This window comes from Urocampus carinirostris, chromosome 12, assembly GCF_059441175.1.
Source record: "Urocampus carinirostris isolate Australia breed hairy pipefish chromosome 12, RoL_Ucar_1.0, whole genome shotgun sequence".
Classification (NCBI taxonomy): Eukaryota; Metazoa; Chordata; class Actinopteri; order Syngnathiformes; family Syngnathidae; genus Urocampus; species Urocampus carinirostris.
The window spans coordinates 40,395,936-40,418,497 of record NC_142360.1 but is presented as its reverse complement, the minus strand read 5'-3'; the positions used below and the strand labels follow the sequence as shown (position 1 = coordinate 40,418,497).

Sequence of the window (22,562 nt, the reverse complement as noted above, 5' to 3'; positions counted from 1 at the left end):
AACCCGACTTTTAATGATTGCAACCTGGTAATAACGCAAGAGTAACATAGTATTGTGGAATAAAAGTAGATACATCTGGAAGGTGCGTTACTGACAGGACTTTGGCTGGGTCAGGGCAACTCCAACTATTTCTGGGAAATCGTGTGTATGTGATTGAGAGGGCACAGTAAAGCAGAAGGCTCTCTCTGCTCTGTTGTCTGTTTTGGGGCAGGGCCAATATACGGCCTGCTCCGAAATTTTTGGCGCCTAACAACCAGAGGTAATACCAGGCCTTTAAAAAAAAAATCGAGCCCGACCAAGACCTGGGCCCACGGGTATCAAAGCCCAAACCAGTCCGAGCCCGGACTTTTCACTTGATTTGAGAATATATAAATGTTGTTCTTGCTAACTCAATATTCTTTTATCAGTCTAACTTTTGTACACATGCATTATGAGTTTGAAATCTAGGCCTGGTCATTTAACATCTCCTGGTTCACGGATCCCGTTAATGTGATGGTCGTAGAGGCACCACTTCATGTGGTGTGTCTTGGGCAAGTACAACCCGTCTTGGCCCATCCCGCTCCAGGAGAGTTTTTGGGGTCGAGGTTAGCTCCGACACATGAAACAAATAGTACTGGTTTGCATGGTTAAATAGCAGGAGAACCCTCCTGCTCTGACCAAGATTTATTTATTATTTTTTTGTGAATTTGTTTTAAAATTATTATATAATATAAAAAATTATATATATGGCTGCGGCTGCACCGGCTCGCTACAACGGGTCAGGTGTATCGACATTTCGTTCTGTGTACATTGTTACAAAGAATGACAATACAAAGGAAATTATTATTATTATTAATATATATATATATATATATATATGTGTCCAGTAAATTGTAGCGGTTCAAGTAAATTTTTACGGAGTATTTTATGTTATAAACAACCTTCCTTTTAGTCATCATCCTTCTGATCTCCTCTCTCTTCCACTCAGTGGCTTTACTTCCACATCCTCTCACATTTAGTGACCCTAAAACTAGGGTTTGCGAGACCTTTCGGTCTCTTGCCCTCCTTTTTTTGCTTTGCTGTCTCTTAGGGAGTAGAGAGAGAGGAGAGGATCCCCAATTCCCCCCCATTTTTTTTTGTTTTGTTGTTTTTTTGCTACTTTTTCCCTTTTTTAATTTTCTTTGTTATTGCATGTGTTGGTCTTGCTGTCGGTCAGCCCTCTTGAGGGATATGACCAGGGTAGATATAGAATTGTATGTTATGCATTATTATTTACTGAAGTTATTGTTGTGCTCTTAAGTCAAGAATTTTTGCACCTGGGTCCGATCTCCACCAGCGTAGCGCCATCGCCTTCTTTCAATTTTGGTGTCTCACTCAGCGTTTCTGTCTGCAGTGGAGGTTGGAACAACCACAGCAGGATTTCTCTGTGTTCTGCACTCAGACGCTCGCTTCCTATCACACAAACAAATCATTTTAGAAAGAGCCTCATGTACAAAGATCATTTTTTGAAAAAAAAAAAACAAACAAAAATTAAGCATCTCGGCGCCATTTCTCAGATTCGCAAGAACAGCAGTGAAGACCTGGATGTCTGCTCTGTAATGTCCGGTATTTGACATGCATTTAGCACTCACCTGTTAGCTCTACATTGTAGCAAAGCTCTGAGGAGATGGAGAGTTGTGGGTAGAGCTTGGCCGCCTGCCGGACGCTTCTGCCTTTCACCTCACCTCCGTAAAATTTCACCACGGCCATTGCTGGAACAAACAAAAAACGATGAAATATTTTCAAGAGTGACAGAAGGCACAACAGGGCGGCAGTAGCTCAGGAGGCAGACGAAGCGAGCGGTTTGATGTTACCGTGCGCACGCGTCTGCCGCCACGGATTTCATGTGGTAGTTGTGTAGTGAAAGGAAGTCAGTCTCTTTTTAGAGAACTGGCTTTTTCGGCTCAACTCATTCAAGAGAGCCGGCTCTCCAACCGCTCACTTGCTTTGATGCATTATATTACGAATGATGATGTAAAAAGATGTGAAGAAAAAAGGAAGTATAAAAGGAGAAAATGAAAAAAAAGACAGGTTAGTGGTTATCCCTTTAATCAGTATATTATCAACAATAATTGAATGCAGAAAATGAATTCATAATTTGAATAGAAAAATGTATTATTCTACTTAATTCTCATCTCATCTCATTAGCCGTACCGCTTATCCTCAGTAGGGTCGCGGGGGGCTGGAGCCCATCCCAGCAATCATCGGGCAGTGGGCAGGGGACACCCTGAACTGGTTGCCAGCCAATCGCAGGGCACACAGGGACAGACAACTCATTCGCTCATTCACACCTAGGGACAATTTGGACCGGCCAATTCACCTGAAATGCATGTCTTTGGAATGTGGGAGGAAACCGGAGTGCCCGGAGGAAACCCACGCAAGCACGGGGAGAACATACAAACTCCGCACAGAAAGTCTGGAGCTGGATTTGAACCCACGACAGGTTCCCATGACATGAACTGTGCCGCACAAGCGCTAACCACTGCGCCGCCGTGCTGCCCTCTACTTAATTCTATTTGCATGTATTTTTTCCTTCTACAGTGAATGTCCAAACTACTTTATTTTTGAACTTTTTTATAATAAACCTCACTCATGTCGAGCAACTCAGTATCTCACAACAAAATGTTAATCAGCAATATATATGATATAACGAAACACACGTACAATATAACATGGTAAACTACGTAAATAAACACGTTTGAAAAAAAATATGGTGCAAGATTCTTTGTAAGGGAAACTACGACAATTTGTAAGGGCATGGAGCCCTGGAGCGCGACAGGTATGTTATAATGCAAACAATTCGGAGGATTTCAAGCATCCATACAAACCCTGTATCGGTGTGAAAACGTGATAGCAACTTTAAACACAAACTCGAAAACACGTGACGGTAAAAAGTTATGTTTTAGAAATAAAACACAAACTTTCACCTCGTTTCTCCGACTAGACTTTGTTAACGAACAACTATAAAGAGTGTTATTGAGGAAAAAGTAATAAGAATATTTTGAATAGAGCGCCATTCGCAAGTAAAGCTAATTAGCTGTTAGCTTAGTACGTCCCCCTCCAAAAGTGAGTTAACTTACCTTAAAGTGTTCAAAGGACTTTTATTCTTCTTTTGAACCCAGGCAGGGGGTGATGTTTGGACGGCAGAAGGGAGGAAAAGGAGAGCAGACGCCGGTCGTCTGCGGTGGGCTGCGGTAAAGGATGGAAGCGAGTGACATCCGCGTGGACTTGTCCCGGTGACAGGGAGATGACGCTGTGCGCATGCGCGAGAATGGAGGAGGGAGGGGAAGGGAGGGAGGTTTGGGACAGTCTTGTGACTTGAACGCATCACGGGGCTTAAACAGAGGAAAATTGATTGGAGTGGACACCTTTTCCTATTTAATCAGGGTAATGGTCAATTATTATCGAATTTCTGAGATTTCTTTGTCATATTTCATTGGGTTAAAAGAAGAAGAAGAATTTACTTTTATTGTCATTCTTTGTAACAATGCACACAGAACGAAATGTCGATACACCTGACCCGTACTGTTAAACTGTAGCGAGCCGAAAACAAATATTCTATAGTTTATCTCATCTCATCTCATTATCTGTACCGCTTATCCTTATTAGGGTCGCGGGGGGGCTGGAGCCCATCCCAGCCATCTCCGGGCAGTGGGCAGGGGACACCCTGAACTGGTTGCCAGCCAATCGCAGGGCACACGGGGACAGACAACTCACTCGCTCAGTCACACCTAGGGACAATTTGGACCGGCCAATTCACCTGAAATGCATGTTTTTGGAATGTGGGAGGAAACCAAAGTGCCCGGAGGAAACCCACGCAAGCACGGGGAGAACATACAAACTCCACACAGTAAGGCCGGTAGCTGGATTTGAACCCAAGCAGGAGGTTCCCACGACCTCAGAACTGTGCCGCACACGCGCTAACCACTGCTTGTTTTGAAGTGCTACATCCGCTGCAACCTGGCTATTCTTTTTAATTTTATTTGTATTTTTTTTAATTTTGTATACTTTAATTATTATACATTTTGAATGAATGAAAACGTCATTCAAACATCAAAATAAAAAAAAGAACAAAAACAATAACTTAACAAAATAATGAAAGGGGTAGCAAGAAGCAAATGCTTATATTCCCTACCCCTTAATTTTATTTGTTAATGCCACATCCATTGCAACCTGGTCATCCTTTTATTTCATATTATACTTTAATTATTTGTATTGTTTAGTAATGCAACATCCATTTTGATCTGGTCATCCTGGAGTCTGGGAAGCCTTTTTCTCAAGTCCTTTAGCTTTTTCCTATTGGTCATCTTCTCCCCGCATAATGGCGTGCCGACTCCTCCCACGGGCGCGCCGAGGAAGCCCCCTGGGCTTCACCATCACGTAAAAGAGTCCCGATGTCTGTGGTACTCAAAACAACACCGAGCGTTCTACGTCATCGGGGCCTTTCTGCGTCACCAGCGTCTGGATGTGCTGATTATCTTATCAGCCTTACGTCCCGTTCCCGCCGTTCCTGTAAACAACATTTCCCACCAGGGTGCCCTGACCACACCACAGCCCAGTCAGTGAATATCTTTTGCATTAAATGTAATTTGTATTCGATCGTATAAAATCCTTAATAGTCCAATGTGTAAAATGCTTTAAGACCTAGATATCAATGACAATCAAGACAATTCTATATGATGCTAATAAACACCACCAGGAATCTGCAGTCATATATATTTAATAAATTAAAGCCAAGGTACAAAAAACAATATACATTTCAACCCCCCCACCCCTTCCTGATTCTCCACCCACCATTTATTTCATCTCACACATCCGAGGATCCAGTCCTTCTCAAATCCAAAGACCCCAAAACCTTCCTTCCCTCCCCTACTAAACACAAACACATGCTACATTTCTGCAGGCACCTCGGATAAGACAGCAGGATTAGAGTGTGCGTGGGAGTAGATACATTTGATTGCTGATGATGATCTTCTTGGTTGGTATTCTTGCCCTCTCATCCAGTGGTTCCCAAAGTGGGGTGCACGGAACCCCATGGGGTGAAAAACAGAGACAGAGTAATAATAAAAAGTTTTTTTCTGAAAATTTTTTTTTTACCTCCCACATCTTATAAATCCTATTTTGGAGCCCAGACGAGTGATTCAGACAGAAAAGACACGTGGCACAAAAGGCAGGAGTGGACCTGACTTTGATTTTGATTTGCACTGCATGAACCGTTTCAAAGTGTCGACTCGAACTTGATCGACGGGGTGAAGTAGAAGACTGGTCGTTAAAAGTAAGAAAATAAGAGTAATGAATAATACTACACTATAGCGGGGAGAAAAAGAGAGAAGACGCGTGGCACAAGAGGCAGGAGTGGACCTGACTTTGTGATTTGCGCTGCACGAATCGTTTCGAAGTGTCGACTCGAACTTGATCGACGCGGTGAAGTAGGAGAACAGACTGGTCGTTAAAAGTAAGAAATTAAGAGTAATGAATAATACTAAACTATAGCGGGGAGAAAAAGAGAGAAGACGCGTGGCACAAGAGGCAGAAGTGGACCTGACTTTGTGATTTGTGCTGCACGAATGGTTTCGAAGTGTCGACTCAAACTTGATCGACAGGGTGAAGTAGAAGAAGACTGGTCATTAAAAGTAAGAAAATAAGAGAACAATTTGATGCCAGGGGTTGGAACTGTCCCCAAAACTGACAAAAATCCGCCATGAATGACTATGTTCCCTTTGTTACTCCGTACAAGTGTGAGGCGGAGTTTTCAACTCCAACAAAATATCGTCTGGAAGATAATCATGATATAAGAATTGCCCTAACCAGTTTTGTTTCATTACGCAAAAAAAAAGCAAGAGCATGCGAGACACTCCGATTATTTCATGGTACCAGAATGGCATAGCTGTGTCCAGCACTACATTATTGGAGAAATTTGAGGTTGTGGGTCCGGGTCAACTTTGGGAACCACTGCTCTAATCCTTTTGGATCCTCCGTTCCGGATTTCCGGAAAACCCGTCCGTGACAGTCTCATGAAAAGATATGAACTTGTTAAAAAGTCTTTTTTTTTTAAATAGTGTGAAAAATGAGGAGGTTATGCGTGTGTCCTGTTAGGTCCAATATACAGTAAGTGCACTGGACAAGTGGCTAAAGATGCAGCTATGAACACTTACAATCTAAATTTGCTGCACAAATGACGAATAATATGCACAATTTGGATTATTTGTACGAGCGGTCCAAGGGTAGGGAAACTGTTGCCATTAATTCTCAGCACGTAAGCAATTAATAGCTTGAATTTGGCATGTTAGCATAGCGTCAAATGTCAAGACACTATTTGATATCATTTTTGAGTTTATCCTCATTCGGGTTAGTAGTATCTGAAGCTAATTCCAGCTGACTATTGGTGAAAAAGGTAGGGGTCCAATTGAGAGCTATCGTATTCATTCGGCAGCATGGAATAGTGCAATGATGAATCAGTCCATACCCACAAAAATCAGAATAATTCGCAAAACTATGTGAGAAACAGGAATCGAACCTGTATCGCAGCGGTAAGGGCTCCACGATTTCACCACTCAAGGTACAGTTGACATAGCAAAACGCATTAGGATGTTTCATTATCACTCTTTTTACGAACAGTGTCAGAAACATTGATTTGCATAGTGCATTCTCTCCACTTCTTGACCTGCATGTCATTAACCTCTTAGTATAATATGTATAGGTACAGAAAAGAGCTTGTACGGTGTTTTGTTGAAGACTGTTTTCCGTTTCTGTCTTACTAACAGTGCCAGAAACACTGATTTGCCTAGTGCATTCTAATAAGTTAAATAGTCTCTCTACTTCTTTAACCGTTCTGATAGGTCAAATAGTCTCTCTACTTCTTTAACCCTGTGTCAATAACTTCTCTGTTTATTATGTATATGTACGTAAACAGCTTGTATAGTATTTTGTAGACTGTTTTCCGTTTCTGTCTTAATAACAGTGCCAGAAACACTGATTTGCGTAGTGTATTCTAATAGGTTAAACAGTCTCTCCACTTCTTGACCTGCGTGTCAATAACCTCTTAGTATAATATGTATACGTAAAGAAAAGGGCTTATACGGTGTTTTGTGGAAAGACTGTTTTCTGTTTCTGTCTTACTAACAGTGCCAGAAACACTGATCTGCGTAGTGCATTCTGTTATATTAGACAATCTCTTCACTTCTTGACCTGCGTGTCAATAACCTCTTAGTATAATATGTATACGTACAGAAAAGAGCTTTTACGGTGTTTTGTTGAAGACTGTTTTCAGTTTCTGTCTTACCAACAGTGCCAGAAACACTGATTTGCGTAGTGGATTCTAATAGGTTAAATAGTCTCTCTACTTCTTTAGCCGCGTGTCAATAACTTCTGTTTATTATGTATACGTACGTGAAACATCTAGTATAGTATTTTGTTGAAAGACGGTTTTCCGTTTCCGTCTTACAAACAGTGCCAGAAACACTGATTTGCATAGTGCATTCTAATAGGTTAAATAGTCTCTCTACTTCTTTAACCGTGTGTCAATAATCTCTCAGTTTATTATGTATGCGTACAAAAGACTTTGTTTTCAATTTCTGTTGAGGTGAAGAAGTGGCTGTTTAAACTTTTAGAATGTACTATACAAATGAGATCACCATCATACATACATTTGGCTAATAAGTGTTTCTGGCAACGCGAGTAAAAATAATGTGATAAGCTAAATTCTCATGCCTTTCCATGTCACCTCTCCCACTGAAGATCCAGTGGAAAAGTGTCGGTGCCCTCACCGCCACGACACAAGTTCGAATCCCGTTGCATACAATTGCTTACGACTCGGGCCAGCGACGATTGCCGCTCAAATACCGTAAATCCTCGCGTTGTGACGCACACCAATAAATACCGTACGCATTTTCGATCTTATCGACTGTATTCCGCAAAATATAAAGCGCAACGGGTTATAAGGAGCACTTTCAATTTCCTAGACAAATAGGGGTTTTTCAGTGCGCATATAGTCTGAAACATACGGTATAGATCTTTGAGAATCAAGACATATAAACTGCGACCAGATTAAATCCTAAAACCTCTGAACAGATGGGGAAAGCGCTATTCATCGTGATGCACTGTACAAACACCAATTTCACAAATATATCCCCTTTTTGGCCGGATTCCGCACTTTATGGATAATCTATTATCCTCTGAGAGCTGATAAATGAAATAAACATGATTTCTTAGACTCCCTAGGACTGCAGCTTCCCCACCCTTGGCCTTGTCCCACAGTTCCCTTCTCCTTCATTCTAGGAAGCCAAGTATACATACACGGGACTTGATCATTTGGCTAGGTGTCAGAGTGTGCCAGATCTGACTTTTACGCCATTCTCTCTCTTCCGTAGCAGCAGCGCGACTTCCTCCCAACACCTGTCCATAATGTACGTGGATTTATATATAAGTCGTCCCGAATGAGAACGTCTAGTAGCTACGTTACGATACCATTTTCATAATCACCGGGAAACCACAGGAAGATCGAGGAAAAGCAGACCCCTGGGAATGGATCTCTGGGCCATTCGGAGGGATCTTGCGGTGAAAGGAACTTGGAGGGAACACGAGTCGGCATGCTGGGAAAGCTGAAAGAGGACCGTTACAAAAAAAAGCCTTCCTAAAAGCCACAGGGGTGGTTGTCCGTTAAATGGAGTTCCGTGTTCTGTCCCGGTCGTCCCGGGTTCCCCGTCGGATGGTTCCCCTCTAGGGTTTTTGTTCAGTACTCGGCGGCGTATTCCGTGCCGTGCAGACCTCGGCAATGGAGCGTGAATTCCTTGACGATTTCCTTCACTCGCCTTTTGTTCACTCGCTCTCTTCATGTGTAGACACAAAATGGAAGATAGAAAGAGAATTGTTAATGTTGAACTTTCCATGACTTTGCAAAATTGAATAAACGAGCCTGAAGGGCTGCAACGATTACCGTATTTTATAAATTATAAATCGCAGTTTTTTTTTATATATTTTGGACGGTGGTGCGAGTTGTACTCTGGTGAAACTTATGTGTGAAATTATGAACACATTATTATATATTGTATTTATAATACCAGTACAAAGACCCCGCACTAGTTTGATTTTTCCTTTACTGTCATTGACATCATTTTGTGCATTGTGTTCTGTTAGACAGCACACCGCGAGAACAGATTAGGGAGGGGCTTTATGTGGGTGTCTGCGCGACTGTGATTGGCTGGTGTGACTGTGTGCCAGAATCTGATAGGCTGGCGTATGCAGTCAGTCAAATAGCCGGTGTGGGCATGCTCAGTCATAACAAACTGGGAAGCATCGAGACTACTAGCTTTTAGCGGCTCGTTACGTTGAAAATAAATTCATCGATTAAATCGTGTGATCACCGACAGGTGCTTTATGGATTATTATCCGGTTCAAGAAGCGGCTCTGGCAGCATCTGGGAGAAGGCAAGAGCGGTGCTTCTCATCAGGCCTACTGCTAACGGCTAAGCTAACATCTCTTCAAAGTCTCGATAACTGTAATGCACTACTCTCCGGTCTCCCAAAGTCCAAAATCAAGAGCCTTCAGCTGGTACATAATGCTGCAGCGAGGCTTTTAACTAAGACAAGAAAGTTTGATCACAAGACTCAGATTTTAGCTCAACTGCATTGGCTCCCTGTTAGCTTAAGATGTGATTTGAAGTTTCTGTTGGTCGTATACAAAATCATGCATGGACTTGCTCCCTTATATCTTTCAGATTGAATTTTGCCCTATTTTCCGGTCCGGAGCCTTTGCTCTGAAAATGCCGGTCTACTAGTGATCCCAAGAGCCAAGAAGAAATCTGCAGGTTAAGAGAGCCTTCTCCATTCAGTGCTGAGGAATGCTCTTCCCCCTGAGATTTGCTCTGCAACCTCAGTGGAAATGTTTAAATCTAAGCTTAAAATACATTTCTATTCTACAGCATATGAATAACCTATATTTTATGTTGACAATATCTGTGGATTATATGCCCTCATGTAGGTTTTAAATCCGGGGATGGCGTCATAATAGTCTGTAGTTTGCAATAATCTGTGGTCTGTGCAGCCCTTTCAGACTCTTTGTGATTAAGGGCCAAACAAATAAACAGGAAATAAAAAAGCCAGTGTCGGCACCTGAGTATTTGCTGGGAAAAGTGATCCTTCTGTGTGGAGGTGACGCGTGATGAGGGAAAGCCGGGCGGTTGTAGCGCCACCTTGAGCCAGACGGTGAGAAGTGAGAAGCAGTGCTTGTTCAGGCTGAATAGCACCTCAGCGAAATGGTCCATCAGGTTCCGAGAAGCCCCGCCACCGATACCCTGGGAGAAATGTTCAAAATGGAAACATTTCGCAAGGTTTGAGATGACCGGTGTTGGGGAGTCATGGAATACGTGCGACGGCCTTATGTTATTAGGATACCAAAAGAAAGAAATATATTCCGTTGCAGCAGAGTCCGAAACTCGTGGCAAAAGGTTAGCGGACACCAGTGCAGACAAGGCGGTAGTGGCTCAGGAGGTAGAGCGCTCGTCTTGGGATCAAGAGATTGCAGTTCGAGTCCCGGCTCCTCCGTGTTACATGTCAAAGTGTCCTTGGGTAAGACACTGAACCCTTAATACCCCCAATATGCAGGTTAGCGCCTTACATGGCTGCACGGCCGCTATTGGGAAATGTGAAGCACATTGTAAAGCGCTTTGGGAAGTCTTGACTTGAAAAGCGCTATAGAAATGCAGATCATTTCATTTCACAACTCTGAAAAGTTCCCTACCCCATTTTTCACAACTTGAAACACAATAAGACGACTCATTGCAAAAACATTGTTGCAAAGCATTAAGGGTTGATCATCAGAATACATAACAGAACAACACTTTCAAATTATGTTTATTATAAATCTACTTATAACATTCATTGCATGGATATGACATGGCTGTTTTCCATCTGCTTTCAGTATGTACCTGTATTGACTCGTCTTCATTCATGCAATGTTTGCGTTGCGTCGTCTGCTACAAGCCACGTGAACTCCTCTTTCTACGATGCTTTTAATGTACGTTTACGTTTTGTAGCGTCATGAATTATGTTAGCTTCTTTTGAATCTTTCTTCTGGGGTTGAGGTTTTGGCTCGATTCCTAACCAATTCTCCATTTTTTTAGTTATTCGATGCAGGCTTCTGATAGGCTGCCGAGTAGGCAAATTGCCTAACGAAACGAAATTCCGAAATTTCCAAACCGAACAAAGATTTTGTTTCTTATTTCCTTGTTTTTTCATTTGTCTAAATTTACTTTTCTTCTTCTGTTTGTTTCTTCCCTTATTTCTTTCTTTTTTTTACTTCTCTATTCTAGCTTTTTCTTATTTTTCCTTTCCTTGTTTTTTGTAATTTTTGAATACTTTTTTCTGCTTCAAAATAATAAGAAGAAAAAGATCAGGCTTACAGTGAATTTTCTCCAATGACCCCTCTGCCTCTCTATTCCCCATTCCCTCCTCTCCTGGCACAAAAACTCGAGGTCACATGCGTGCTTACTTTTGTTTGCTCAATGACGCGCTGACATTGACTTTGAAATACCGCACACCGCGGAAGGAACCCGCATGCACTGAATTCTGGCCATGTTTGCTAGGAAATTCATTTTGAGTCCTGATTTTTAGTCATTTCATTGTTTATTTTGTCTTTCATTAGCATATATGATATTGGTGTAATCCAATAGTAATCAAATTACATTACTGCATTATTATGGTATTCGGATGACGTTACTGATGACATTTTTTCATCAGGTAACTGGTAACTTTATTAGTTTACATTTTTAAAGTAACCCTGGAGATGACTGATATCCTCCTAAAATAATTCACATCTTGGCTAATTTCACACTGAAGAATAATAAGGATTATTCCGAATTACCGTAAATCCCAGACTACAGAGCGCACCTGATTTACAACTCTTATTTGTGTTTGTACAAGCCACACTGGATTTTCAGGGTTTATACACCTTTTTCATGAACATTTCAAAGCCAATTTTCCAATTTTTCTCGTATCATTATTTGAAAAAAATAATCCAATGTGAATGGGTAATATTTACAGTAATATGTAGCTGAAATTTTCAGTTGCAGGAAGTTCTTCCTATCACAATTTAGCACTGGGAAACGCTACCTTCATTTTTTTTGCAAGGCCCATATATGATACAAAATCCGTGCACCAATACACATTTCATAGTGCCCTATTTAAATGTAGCATCCACCTGTCCTCTAGGGGGCAATGACGCTTCATAGGACAATGCCATACAAACTCATGCCAGCAGCCATAAATCAAGAGGGGGAGAAGAAATGCAATGGCAACGCAAAGCCACCAGAGAGCAGTGTGGGCAAGATTTTCACTTCACCCAAAATTCAAACACTTTCTAATCCTTGAAACACAACATTAAAAATAATTTAAGGATTTCAAGCACGACTGCTACAAATCATTACCTCCAAAAGTGCTTGAATCAGCAGCTTGCCGTCCTCCTGCAGAAGCCCGGCCACGGGGGGCACATCGGAACAGCGCGGAAGCAGCTCCGTCTGAAAAATACACCATACAAATATAATGCGTCATATCGCTCTATAATGATCATACCACCACAATGTGCACACTCACAAAGAAGAGACATGTGGATTTGACGGTCGGGCCCTCGGGAAATTTAAGTGATAGAAGCCCTGTGTTGGAAAAAAATATATCACAAATTTAATAGTTTCTGGTAAACAGTTCCGAAGCAGGTTTTTGTGTCAAGAAAACAGAAAGCCTTTTTGTCAAATATCTTTGGCACACTAGTCTCACCCTTCGACACTTGTAACACAAATTCCATTCTGTAGCCAGGGTTTGTGCACCCTTTTCATGGCTAAATTCAAGCACTTTTAAAACGCTTTCAAGGACAATGTTTTCAATTTTTCCAAGGAAGAAAATTCAACGGCGATCAAAAAAATGCCCCTATTTTGCTGCTAGCGCAGACCTGGGCAAATTACGGCCCGCGGGCCACATCCGGCCCTTTGTACGTCCCTGTCCGGCCCGCGTAGGACCAATTATACACCATAAAAAAAAAAATAAACTTTTATTTTGAAATTTTATTTTGACTACATATACACGTCATAGACGTAGCGCCTTCACGCGCGTATACACTTGAGTGAGTGAAGGTGATACTGTTCGCCAGGGTACCCTTCAAGATGTCGGCACACCCCAAGAAAAGAAAAGTTGATAACGAATGCCGTGTTTTCAACAAGACATGGACTGCCAAATATTTCTTTACAGAAATTAAAGGTAAAGCAGTGTGCTTAGTCTGTGGTACACAGGTTGCTGTGTTTAAAGAATATAATTTGAGTCGCCACTACACGACCAAGCATGAAGATGAATACAGAAACCTGTCTGGTGAAGAGCGTGCAAGAAAGTCCGATGCATTGCTAGCAAAACTACAAACCCAACAAGGTTTTTTCACTAAACTTCACACTTCCAGAGATGCAGCCGTCAGGACAAGTTATGTAATTTCTCATAAAATCGCCAGAAAAAGTAAGGCATTTTCCGACGGAGAGTTCATTAAGGAGTGTTTATTGGACTCTGCTGAGCTGATATGCCCAGAAAAAAAGGGCGCGTTTGAGAACGTTTCACTCTCCCGACGCACTGTAACGAGGCGGATTGAGGACATCGCGGGAAATTTAGAGCTTCAGTTGAAGAAAAGAGCGGCCGACTTTGACTTTTTTTCTCTGGCTTTGGATGAGAGCTGCGATATACGTGACACCGCCCAGCTGCTCATCTTCTTACGTGGGATAACCGCAGACTTTCAAATCACGGAGGAGTTGGCAGCCATGCAGTCAATAAAAGGGACAACCACAGGTAATGACTTGTTCAGAGAGGTAAATGCATGTATGGACATGTTAGGACTGAAATGGGACAAGCTTGCAGGTGTGACAACAGATGGTTGTCCAAATCTTGTCGGGAAAAATATTGGACTTTTAAAGAGAATGCAGGATAAAGTGACAGAAATGAACCCTGATCAGAAATTGACATTTTTGCATTGTATCATACATCAGGAAGTGTTGTGTAAGACAGTGTTAAAAATGAAACATGTTGTTGATTCTGTCACTAAAATAGTTAACTTCATCAGAGCGAGAGCTTTAAATCACAGACAGTTTGTTGCTTTGTTGGAGGAAAATGAGGCTGAACATGGTGACATAAGCTATTACTGCACTGTTAGGTGGCTCAGCCTTGGCAAAATTCTGAAAAGTGTCTGGGACCTGAGAGACCAGATTCAGGAGTTCTGTGTTCAGAAAGGTCATGACGTCTCAGAACTTTCAGATGAAGACTGGTTGGCAGACCTCGGATTCACTGTGGATGTGACTGCACTAATGAACGAACTTAATGTCAAACTGCAGAGCAAGGGCCTTTTTGTGCATGAGATGTACAGTGCAGTGAAGGCTTTTATGAGAAAACTGCAGCTTCTCTCAAGCCAAGTGAAGGACAACATTCTGACCTTCTTGCCAACACTTAAGGAAGCCAAAAGATCAGGCGATCACCTCCAAAAGTACTCAACCATGTTAGAAACATTGCATGCAGAGTTTTCAAGGCGATTTCAAGATTTCAAAACTCTTGAGAGTGAAATGCACATGGTCTCTTCTCCCTTCAAATGCAGTGTGGATGATGCGCCAAGTGAAGTTCAGATGGAACTCATAGATCTGCAGTCTGACACACTTCTGGCAGATCACTTCAAGTCAGTCTCACTGCTGGATTTTTACTCCTCCCTCAAAGAGGAGAACTTTCCACACCTGAGGAAGCATGCTCAGAGAATCCTAGTCCTCTTTGGATCTACCTATCGTTGTGAACAGACATTCTCAGTTATGAAGTTTAATAAATCCACACATAGATCCTCCATGACTGATGACCACCTCTCAGCTGTCCTTCGCATAGCCACTTCAGACATTCCGCCGGATTTCAATGCTCTTGTTCAAGCCCAGAACAGACTGGATTATTCTCACTGAAGAGGTGACATGAGGTGAAGAACATTAAAAGTTATTGTTTGTGGAAATTAACAAGTTAAAAATAAATTGCACTGGTTCAATGATTGTTTTTCTTATTTAACCAATACACGACAATTTCACATAGCCTAATATAAATATTTACAGAGTGCTATATTCTTCTGATTATCAGCATCAGCTATTCAAAATATTTAATTTGAGCATTTTACAATGAAAGAAAGTGTGTGGCCCTCTGACACAATTCAGGTTTCTCATGCGGCCCCTGATAAAAATTAATTGCCCACCCCTGTGCTAGCGCATACTTAGTGCTATTTTGAGCTGTTTCTAACTATGATCTTTCTGTGTGAATGGTCTGCTATAAACAGAGATGAATTCTACCATTCTGCATCAGCAATGCATGTACAGATTTAATAAGTCACATTTGTTTAAGACAAAAAGAAAGTGCCGTATTTTCCGCACTATAAGGCGCACCTAAAAGTCTTCATTTTTTTCAAAAGCTGACCATGCGCCTTATAATACAGTGCGCCTTATTTATGGATCAACATTAAGTTTTCCAACTAACTTGCAGCCGCCGACTCGATTTTCCCCCGAACGCCAAGTAGTCCGCGGTGTATGCTGGGATTTATTTACCGGCGTTTCATTGGCTAACCAATGTGTCAATCATCATTTGAATCGATCACTATTGGCTAAAGTTATTCGGAGGACAAGGGGCGGATCCTTTTTATCATTTACAGGCTGGCATTGGCTGAAGCGGCAAAACAAAGCCTGCAATTGGCCGAAAAAGGTGAACGCGTATAGCACGTGGTTTGACGGCATACAGAAAGCATTTTTTTTTTATTCTGTATTTGTAAATATTTTATTCTCCTGGATTTACTAAACTCACGGATATAAGAGGACCACGGCTGCACATTATTATTGAACACAACGACTTCGGTGAGCTACCCTGGCTATATATTTTCCCAGTATCTTGTTTCAGACTGAACTCGATGTTTCTGTGATAAGCGGTGCAGATAATGGATGGAATGGAGTGTCTATTTTTAAATTAAACTCAATTCCAAGTGTTTATTGTCATATGCACAGTAAAGTTGCGAGCGAAAAAGAAAAAAGAAACTAAGGAATGGTTGGCATTTCTTGAATCCCAAGACTTTAACCTTCCGAATGATATTTGAAACGATGCATTCGAGTGACATGGTACGGACACCGCATCCGCACGTGTCTACGACACGTATTTGCTTCTTTGCAAGCTTTGGGAATGTTAAGGGGGTAATCAGTTGGACTGAACTATCTGACTGTTTTGTCCACGTTCCCATTGTAGCACCTTATAATCCGGTGCGCCTTATGTATGGAAGATATAGGACCAAAAACTATTTTTGGGGGATGCGCCCTATAACCCGGTGCGCCCTATAGTGCGGAAAATACGGTACTGTATTTATCAAAAGTAGAAAAATGAGTTAATTTGGACTCATTTTAATGATTTGAATTTCTTCGAAGCAGAGTGCATTCAATCTTTCAATCTTAGAGTGCTAATCTTCTGCTTTTTGTTTTACTTACTTCAATTTATATTTTTGGTGTTTTGTTTTTCCAAAGGAACTGTGTAAATTGGTTAAAATAAAATCGAAAATAGTTTTTGTTTGTATTTTATTATTTATTTATAGCACTGAAGAGCTCATATTTTGATGATTATTTTATTGTTTTTTTGTCATTTTCAGGGATTTTGTGTTGTTGCACCCCTTTAAATTTGTTCAGTGTGTAAAAACATTGTTTTACAATTTTTGTTTTGTAGATCTGTGAATATTTTATTTTAATTTATATATTGTGTTTTTTTTTCCAGGGATCCCCTGCAAAACACTTGAAATTCTTAATGACTAAATAAATTGATGCATTACGTTTTATTATTATGGATAATATATGCCCAAAAATAAAAAAATCTGAGGATCCGTTTGGGAGCCAAAAGAGACAGCTTTTCAGGGGAGCCAAAATACCAGGTTTTCTAAATCGAGCTGTCCTCCTGGGTGCAACCAGTAGAGGGCAGTGACGCTTCACATGACAACGCCATATTAACAAGCCACCAGAGTAGGCGTGCTCACAGTTTAAAATCTTCATTTATTTCTTCGTCTATAGCAGTGATTTTTAACCAGATCGTCATGTGTGCCATGAGAAATGATTCAATGTCACTTTTTAATAATTGTATAAAACATTTATGAATCATTTTTTGCAAATAGTGTGTCATTGTCAAGTGTCTGTGCTGTAAAAACTAGGGGTATTATGAATTATGTTGTAATTAAAGATACTCTCCAGTGTCATTTTATCACAATTTTGGTGGGTGGTGTGTCGCAAAAATTTTCTAATGGAAAAAAACGTGCCCTGGCTCAAAAAAGGTTGAAAAACACTTGTCTATAGAGTCAGACTGCCGAGAAAACCAGTAATGGCAACAATTTCAAGCATTTTCAAGCACTTCACCCAAAATTCAACCATTTTTCTGACCATTTATAGCGATATTACGCGCCTGTGCAAACCCTGATTATTAATACTTTGGGGCCGAATTTCTTTTAGTACAGTACGCGGCGTTAAAAGCCTACGGTACCGTCCATAATCATGGGAAATAAACTCTCTACCAATGTTCCCTGTCATTTTCCAGAGGTCAGAGCGTTCACACAAAGTCGGTGAGCAACGCTTGAAACAACAGTGAGCAACGGCAATCCCAAGTGTGGCAACTAAGTCATTATCAAACATGTCCAAAACTTGACATCACATTTACATTTTACTGAGTTTCCGGCAATGCAAAATTATTTTTGAATGAATTGACTCATGTATTATTGCAAAGGTTTTACGGCCTACAAACGTCATTCGTTTTTACAACAATTCTTACACAAGATTTCCATTTCTTTTTATTCCTGGTATCTTTTGACGCATAATACTAACATTTTTGGGGGCTTATTGAGTCGGTTGCATGATACAGAACTGTATTTAATCACATTTTTTAGTGAAAATACATTGTTGGCAACAAGATTAAGTTGATATAATTGGAAATTATTTGAATGCAACACAAACTTTTTCCTCTTTTTCCCTGTTTTTTTTTTCTATTTTTTAAATTCCTTTAAAAAATCTCATTTATTTTTTCCTGTTACTTTTTTCTTTTTGTTCTCTTTTTTTACTTAGTTTCTCTCTTTTCTTTTTTTCTGGCTTTTTCTGTATTTTTCCTTCTTTTTTCTCTTCCTTTTTTTCTTTTTTTTCCCAGCTCTTCACTACTTTTTCATTTTGGTATTTTTTGTTTTTTGTTCTATTTCCCCTCCTTCCTTTAAGTCATTTTGTGCACAATTTTGCATAATATTTGGTCGTGTTGGGATGAAAGAAGCAAAAACAACCTGAAGAGCCGTTTAGGACCCGAAAGAGCTGGTCCTTTTCAGTGAGCCGAGCTGAAGAAGCCGGTTCTCCAAAAACTCTACTGACTTTACTCAACTTCGTTCTACTTCGACCTTGACTTCCAAATACTGCATTTAGAACACAGCGTCAGGGGAACCGGTGTATTTTTACTTTCATGCACTGTAACTTTGACTTAATTGGCTTCTTAATTAGCAATTTGGAGCCCTGATTTTTGTGAGCTGGCTAGATTTTCTTGTGCGCGGAAAAACTCCGGGTAGTGCGCAATTGCTTAGAGGGAACATTGGCCGGATGTTTAGTTTTTTTTTCTTTGAAATAGCTGTATATTCTACTATCTCTGCTTCCTGAGAATCCCCAATTTGGACCAAACAGCAGAAACTTACCACAGTGGTACACGGCTTTCACGTCCAGACTCTCGGATAAGTACAAATCGGGCTTGCGTTTGAGGGCCTGCCGAGAAAGGAAAATATTACGTGTACTCGGCGAAAAGTACTTCCTATCCCACCTGCCTAGTAGTCACATCTGACAGCAAAGAGGAACTGAAAACAGATCTGACCATCAGGCCGCATCTCCCAAAAACTCAAAGAGAGAGATGCTCTGATGTACAACTCCGCAGGTATAACAAACAAATTGCAACTAAAAGTTTGAAATCATAGAAAAGTAAAGGCGATGGTGGTTTTGGGCTGCCATTTTGTTTTCAATGTGTGTGTTTTTGGTGGAATATGCAACAAAAGTGTGTCGGTAATCGATGTGTGCGAAATACAAACAAATCTTATAAACAACTCATTCAGGATGGAGGAAAGGAGACAGGAAGAGGAAAGGAGGAGAAAGATGGAGGTCGCGTCTATCCAAAAATAGAAAAAATAAGAAGAATGGAGACGGTAATAAGGGAAATCGTTCTTTGAGTAACAGACAAGTGATTAATATTATTAAATATGAATTCTTTTGGGACTTTGATTTGCTATGGGCTGGAATGAGGCACACAGAGCTAAATCAAACCCCTTTTTGGTGTTATTTTTTTAGGAATTTTAAAAAGTGGAGGTGTTTATAAGGGACAGTGTGTTTTGTGTATTATTTGCCCTCATGTAGGTTGCAGATCAAGGGATGGTGTCATTATAGTCTGTGGTTTGTAATAATCTGTGGTCTGTGCAGCCCTCTGAGACTTTTTGTGATTAAGGGTGTCACAAATAAACATGACTTAACATATTTTTCAGTTTTCCCTTGCCCTCATGTAGGTTTAGATCAGGGGATGCTGTCTACATAGTCTATGGTCTGTGCAGCCCTTTGAGACTCTTTGTGATTAAGGGCTTACAAATAAACAGGACTTGACATGTTTTTGAGTTTTTTCCTTGCCCTCATGTAGGTTTTAGATCGGGGGATGCTGTCATAATAGTCAGTGGTTTGCGATAGTCCGTGGTCTGTGCAGCCCTTTGAGACTCTTTGTGATTAAGGGTGTCACAAATACACATGACTTGACATGTTTTTGAGTTTTTCCTTGCCCTCATGTCAATTTTAGATCAGGGGATGGTGTCATAGTAGTCTGTAGTTTGCAATAATCGGTTGAGCCCTTTGAGACTTTTTGTGATTAAGGGCGTCACAAATACACAGGACTTGTGGACTTTGTTTACCATTTAGTGCCTCCTAGTGGTACGGTACACCAAAAATTTTATTTTATTTATTTTGATTCAAATATTAGACAAAAATACATGAGGTATCGTGCCATTGTATATTCATAGGTGGAGTAATTTGTATTTATTTTACATAGCTGTATCATATGTAGTAGACGCTGCCATGTTTCTCTAGCATCTTGCTGCTAAGCTGTGCTCATTTGGCTCTGGTTTTGCATTAGACAATACAGTGACATCTGATCGACAAATATTACTTAATGTACCTTTAAAGCTTTGTATTTTTTAATACACCAGCTCTTTATCAGACTTGTAGCATATATTTTACATTTAGCAAATTTTTATGGACTGCAGAATTCAGTAAATAGTTACTGTCAGGATTAAATGTCAACGATTTAGATCATTTAAACCGAGTTTAAGGATCACAGGTGTCAAAATGGCAACACAGAGAAGCACAAGAGAAAAATGGGCTGCGATTTTGAATATGTCCACTTGATGTCACCGAAGCCAGGTGCCACCCACAGAGCAACTTTAGTAGTATTACTTAATCTTTCTTTCTCCCTCTATTTTTCTTTCATGCTCTTTCTTTTTGTCTATAGTCCTCTTTCTTTCGTTCTCTACCTTGTCTTCTATTTCTCATTCCTCTTTCTGTCATTTTTTTTCTCACTTTCTCACCCTTTTCCTCACTTTCTTTTTCTCTTCGCTCATTCATTTGACCTTTATTATTTTAGTTTTTTTCCCTTTTCTCAATTGTGGTCTCTATTTCTCTCACTCTTCATCCCCTTTCTGTTGCTCTCTCTCTCTCTACCTCTCTCTACTTCTTCCTACCTCTCCCCCTCTCTCTCTACTTCTACCTACCTCTACCTTGCTCTCTCTACCTCTACCTACCTCTATTTCACTCTCTACCTCTCTCTCTCTACCCCTCTGTCTCTCTACCTCTCTCTCTCCTTACCTTGTTCTCTCTACCCCCCCTCTCTCTACCTCTCTCTACTTCTCTCTCTCTCTACCTCTCTCTACTTCTACCTACCTCTACCTCTCTCTACTTCTACCTACCTCTACCTCGCTCTCTACCTCTCTCTCTCTCTCTCTACCTCTCTCTCTCCTTACCTTGTTCTCTCTACCCCCCTCTCTCTCTCTACTTCTCTCTCTCTAACTCTCTATACCTCTACCCCTCTCTACCTCTATATACCTCTACCTTTCTATACCTCTACCTTTCTATACCTCTACCTCTCTCTACCTCTGTATTCCTCTACCTCTCTCTCTACCTCTCTCTCTCTCACACCTAGTCTGGCCCCAGAGATTTCTTTCTAGCATGTGGCCCCTAACTAAATCAAATTTGTCACCCCTGCACTAGATAAATAATTGATAAGCAATTTCCTAAATTTCCTCACGATGGAGGCTATTCTACCTCTCTTCAAGCCGTACAGTAATTCGAATGATTAAAGTTGACCATAAATTAGTTTTTGATTAGTTGTTGACCAAAGAGTTCGTAAAAAATGTTTATCTTCAGTTTCCAAACGTGGCTTTTTTATGTGTTTATTAAATACATTTTTAAAAATGTGAGAAATAAGATTGCTACTGTATTTTAGTGCTGTACGACTACCCTACCGTCACGTTTTAGCGGCAAGGTGACCCTATAATGCTGTGCACCAAAGATAAAGCTCACCATATGCAACATGACATTTTAAGCTCCGATAATGTCGACAAAAGGGAGAGGGAGAAGACAGAGAGGAATCAGAAAAAAGAAGAAGAGAGAAACCCAAAAGTGAGTGAAATAAGTAACCAAAAACACACCTGAGCTTGGAGTTGCATAAATGAATCAACAATATCAGGATGATCCCTGGGTCCTAAAATATAATAAAGATGAAACTTAAGAAATCAAAAGAGAATAAGAATAATATACAAACAGCAACGGAACAGATTCAACAGTCATGTGGAACTCAAAAGAGAACTCAAAAGTAGTTCATTGAAATCATTCACATGTGAGTAAGGAACAAAGGGGGGAGGTCGGGAGGGAAAAGGGAAGGCGGTGTTTTTTTTTTTTTAGGGAGCGTGTGAAGCAGTGGCGGACTGTTGGGAGGAGAAAGAAAAGCATAGGCGGGAGACGATATAAGACGTAACAAAGAGAGAAACGGAAGAAACCTAAGAAAGAAAAGTGGCTTTGGAGTGGGAACCCAGGAGGCACCTCTGTTACTGTGACGCTTTGGAGTAAAGGGGAGAAATACACCTCTTTGCTTAGCGCCTTCACCCTGAAACACAACTATGACAGACTTTGGGGAAAGTACAATGTTTTTTTTCAGAAAATGAATACAATACCCAAATTCTAAAACTTTTATATAATAAATTTATGTAATATATCATAAACTTTGACATCATAGGCGCCGCCGCGGGCGGCAGCCTTTCCAGCAGCTCTGTGTCATTTCACTCTTTTTGTGATTTCTTGTCTTAAGTGTCTGCTTCTATCTATGGTGTTTTTCCTCCCGTCTGACGACTTCACCTTGGATGACTTTCTATCCTATGGACATGGGTTTTAATGCACAAAAATGCGTTTATTCGAGGAATCGAATCCTTGCCCTGAAGAATTC

The 22,562-nt window shown here is 40.7% G+C and overlaps 2 protein-coding genes across 2 annotated transcripts in view; both read right to left on the bottom strand.

Moving 5' to 3' along the window:
* The window catches only part of pfas (phosphoribosylformylglycinamidine synthase), a 36,796-nt gene extending 33,499 nt beyond the window's left edge, over positions 1-3,297 (bottom strand). Inside the window, exons 1-3 of the mRNA XM_088349921.1 lie at positions 3,099-3,297; positions 1,611-1,730; positions 1,296-1,431 (exon numbers count right to left, since the gene is read on the bottom strand). Coding sequence (XP_088206047.1) covers positions 1,296-1,431; positions 1,611-1,728 — 254 coding nt within the window. The 5' untranslated portion in view covers positions 1,729-1,730; positions 3,099-3,297. The remainder of the gene's footprint in view (positions 1-1,295; positions 1,432-1,610; positions 1,731-3,098) is intronic.
* A 4,794-nt stretch (positions 3,298-8,091) lies between these two features.
* The window catches only part of LOC148355956 (importin-13-like), a 54,577-nt gene continuing 40,106 nt past the window's right edge, over positions 8,092-22,562 (bottom strand). Inside the window, exons 18-23 of the mRNA XM_088349065.1 lie at positions 21,772-21,824; positions 18,736-18,802; positions 12,606-12,664; positions 12,440-12,529; positions 10,128-10,309; positions 8,092-8,846 (exon numbers count right to left, since the gene is read on the bottom strand). Coding sequence (XP_088205191.1) covers positions 8,750-8,846; positions 10,128-10,309; positions 12,440-12,529; positions 12,606-12,664; positions 18,736-18,802; positions 21,772-21,824 — 548 coding nt within the window. The 3' untranslated portion in view covers positions 8,092-8,749. The remainder of the gene's footprint in view (positions 8,847-10,127; positions 10,310-12,439; positions 12,530-12,605; positions 12,665-18,735; positions 18,803-21,771; positions 21,825-22,562) is intronic.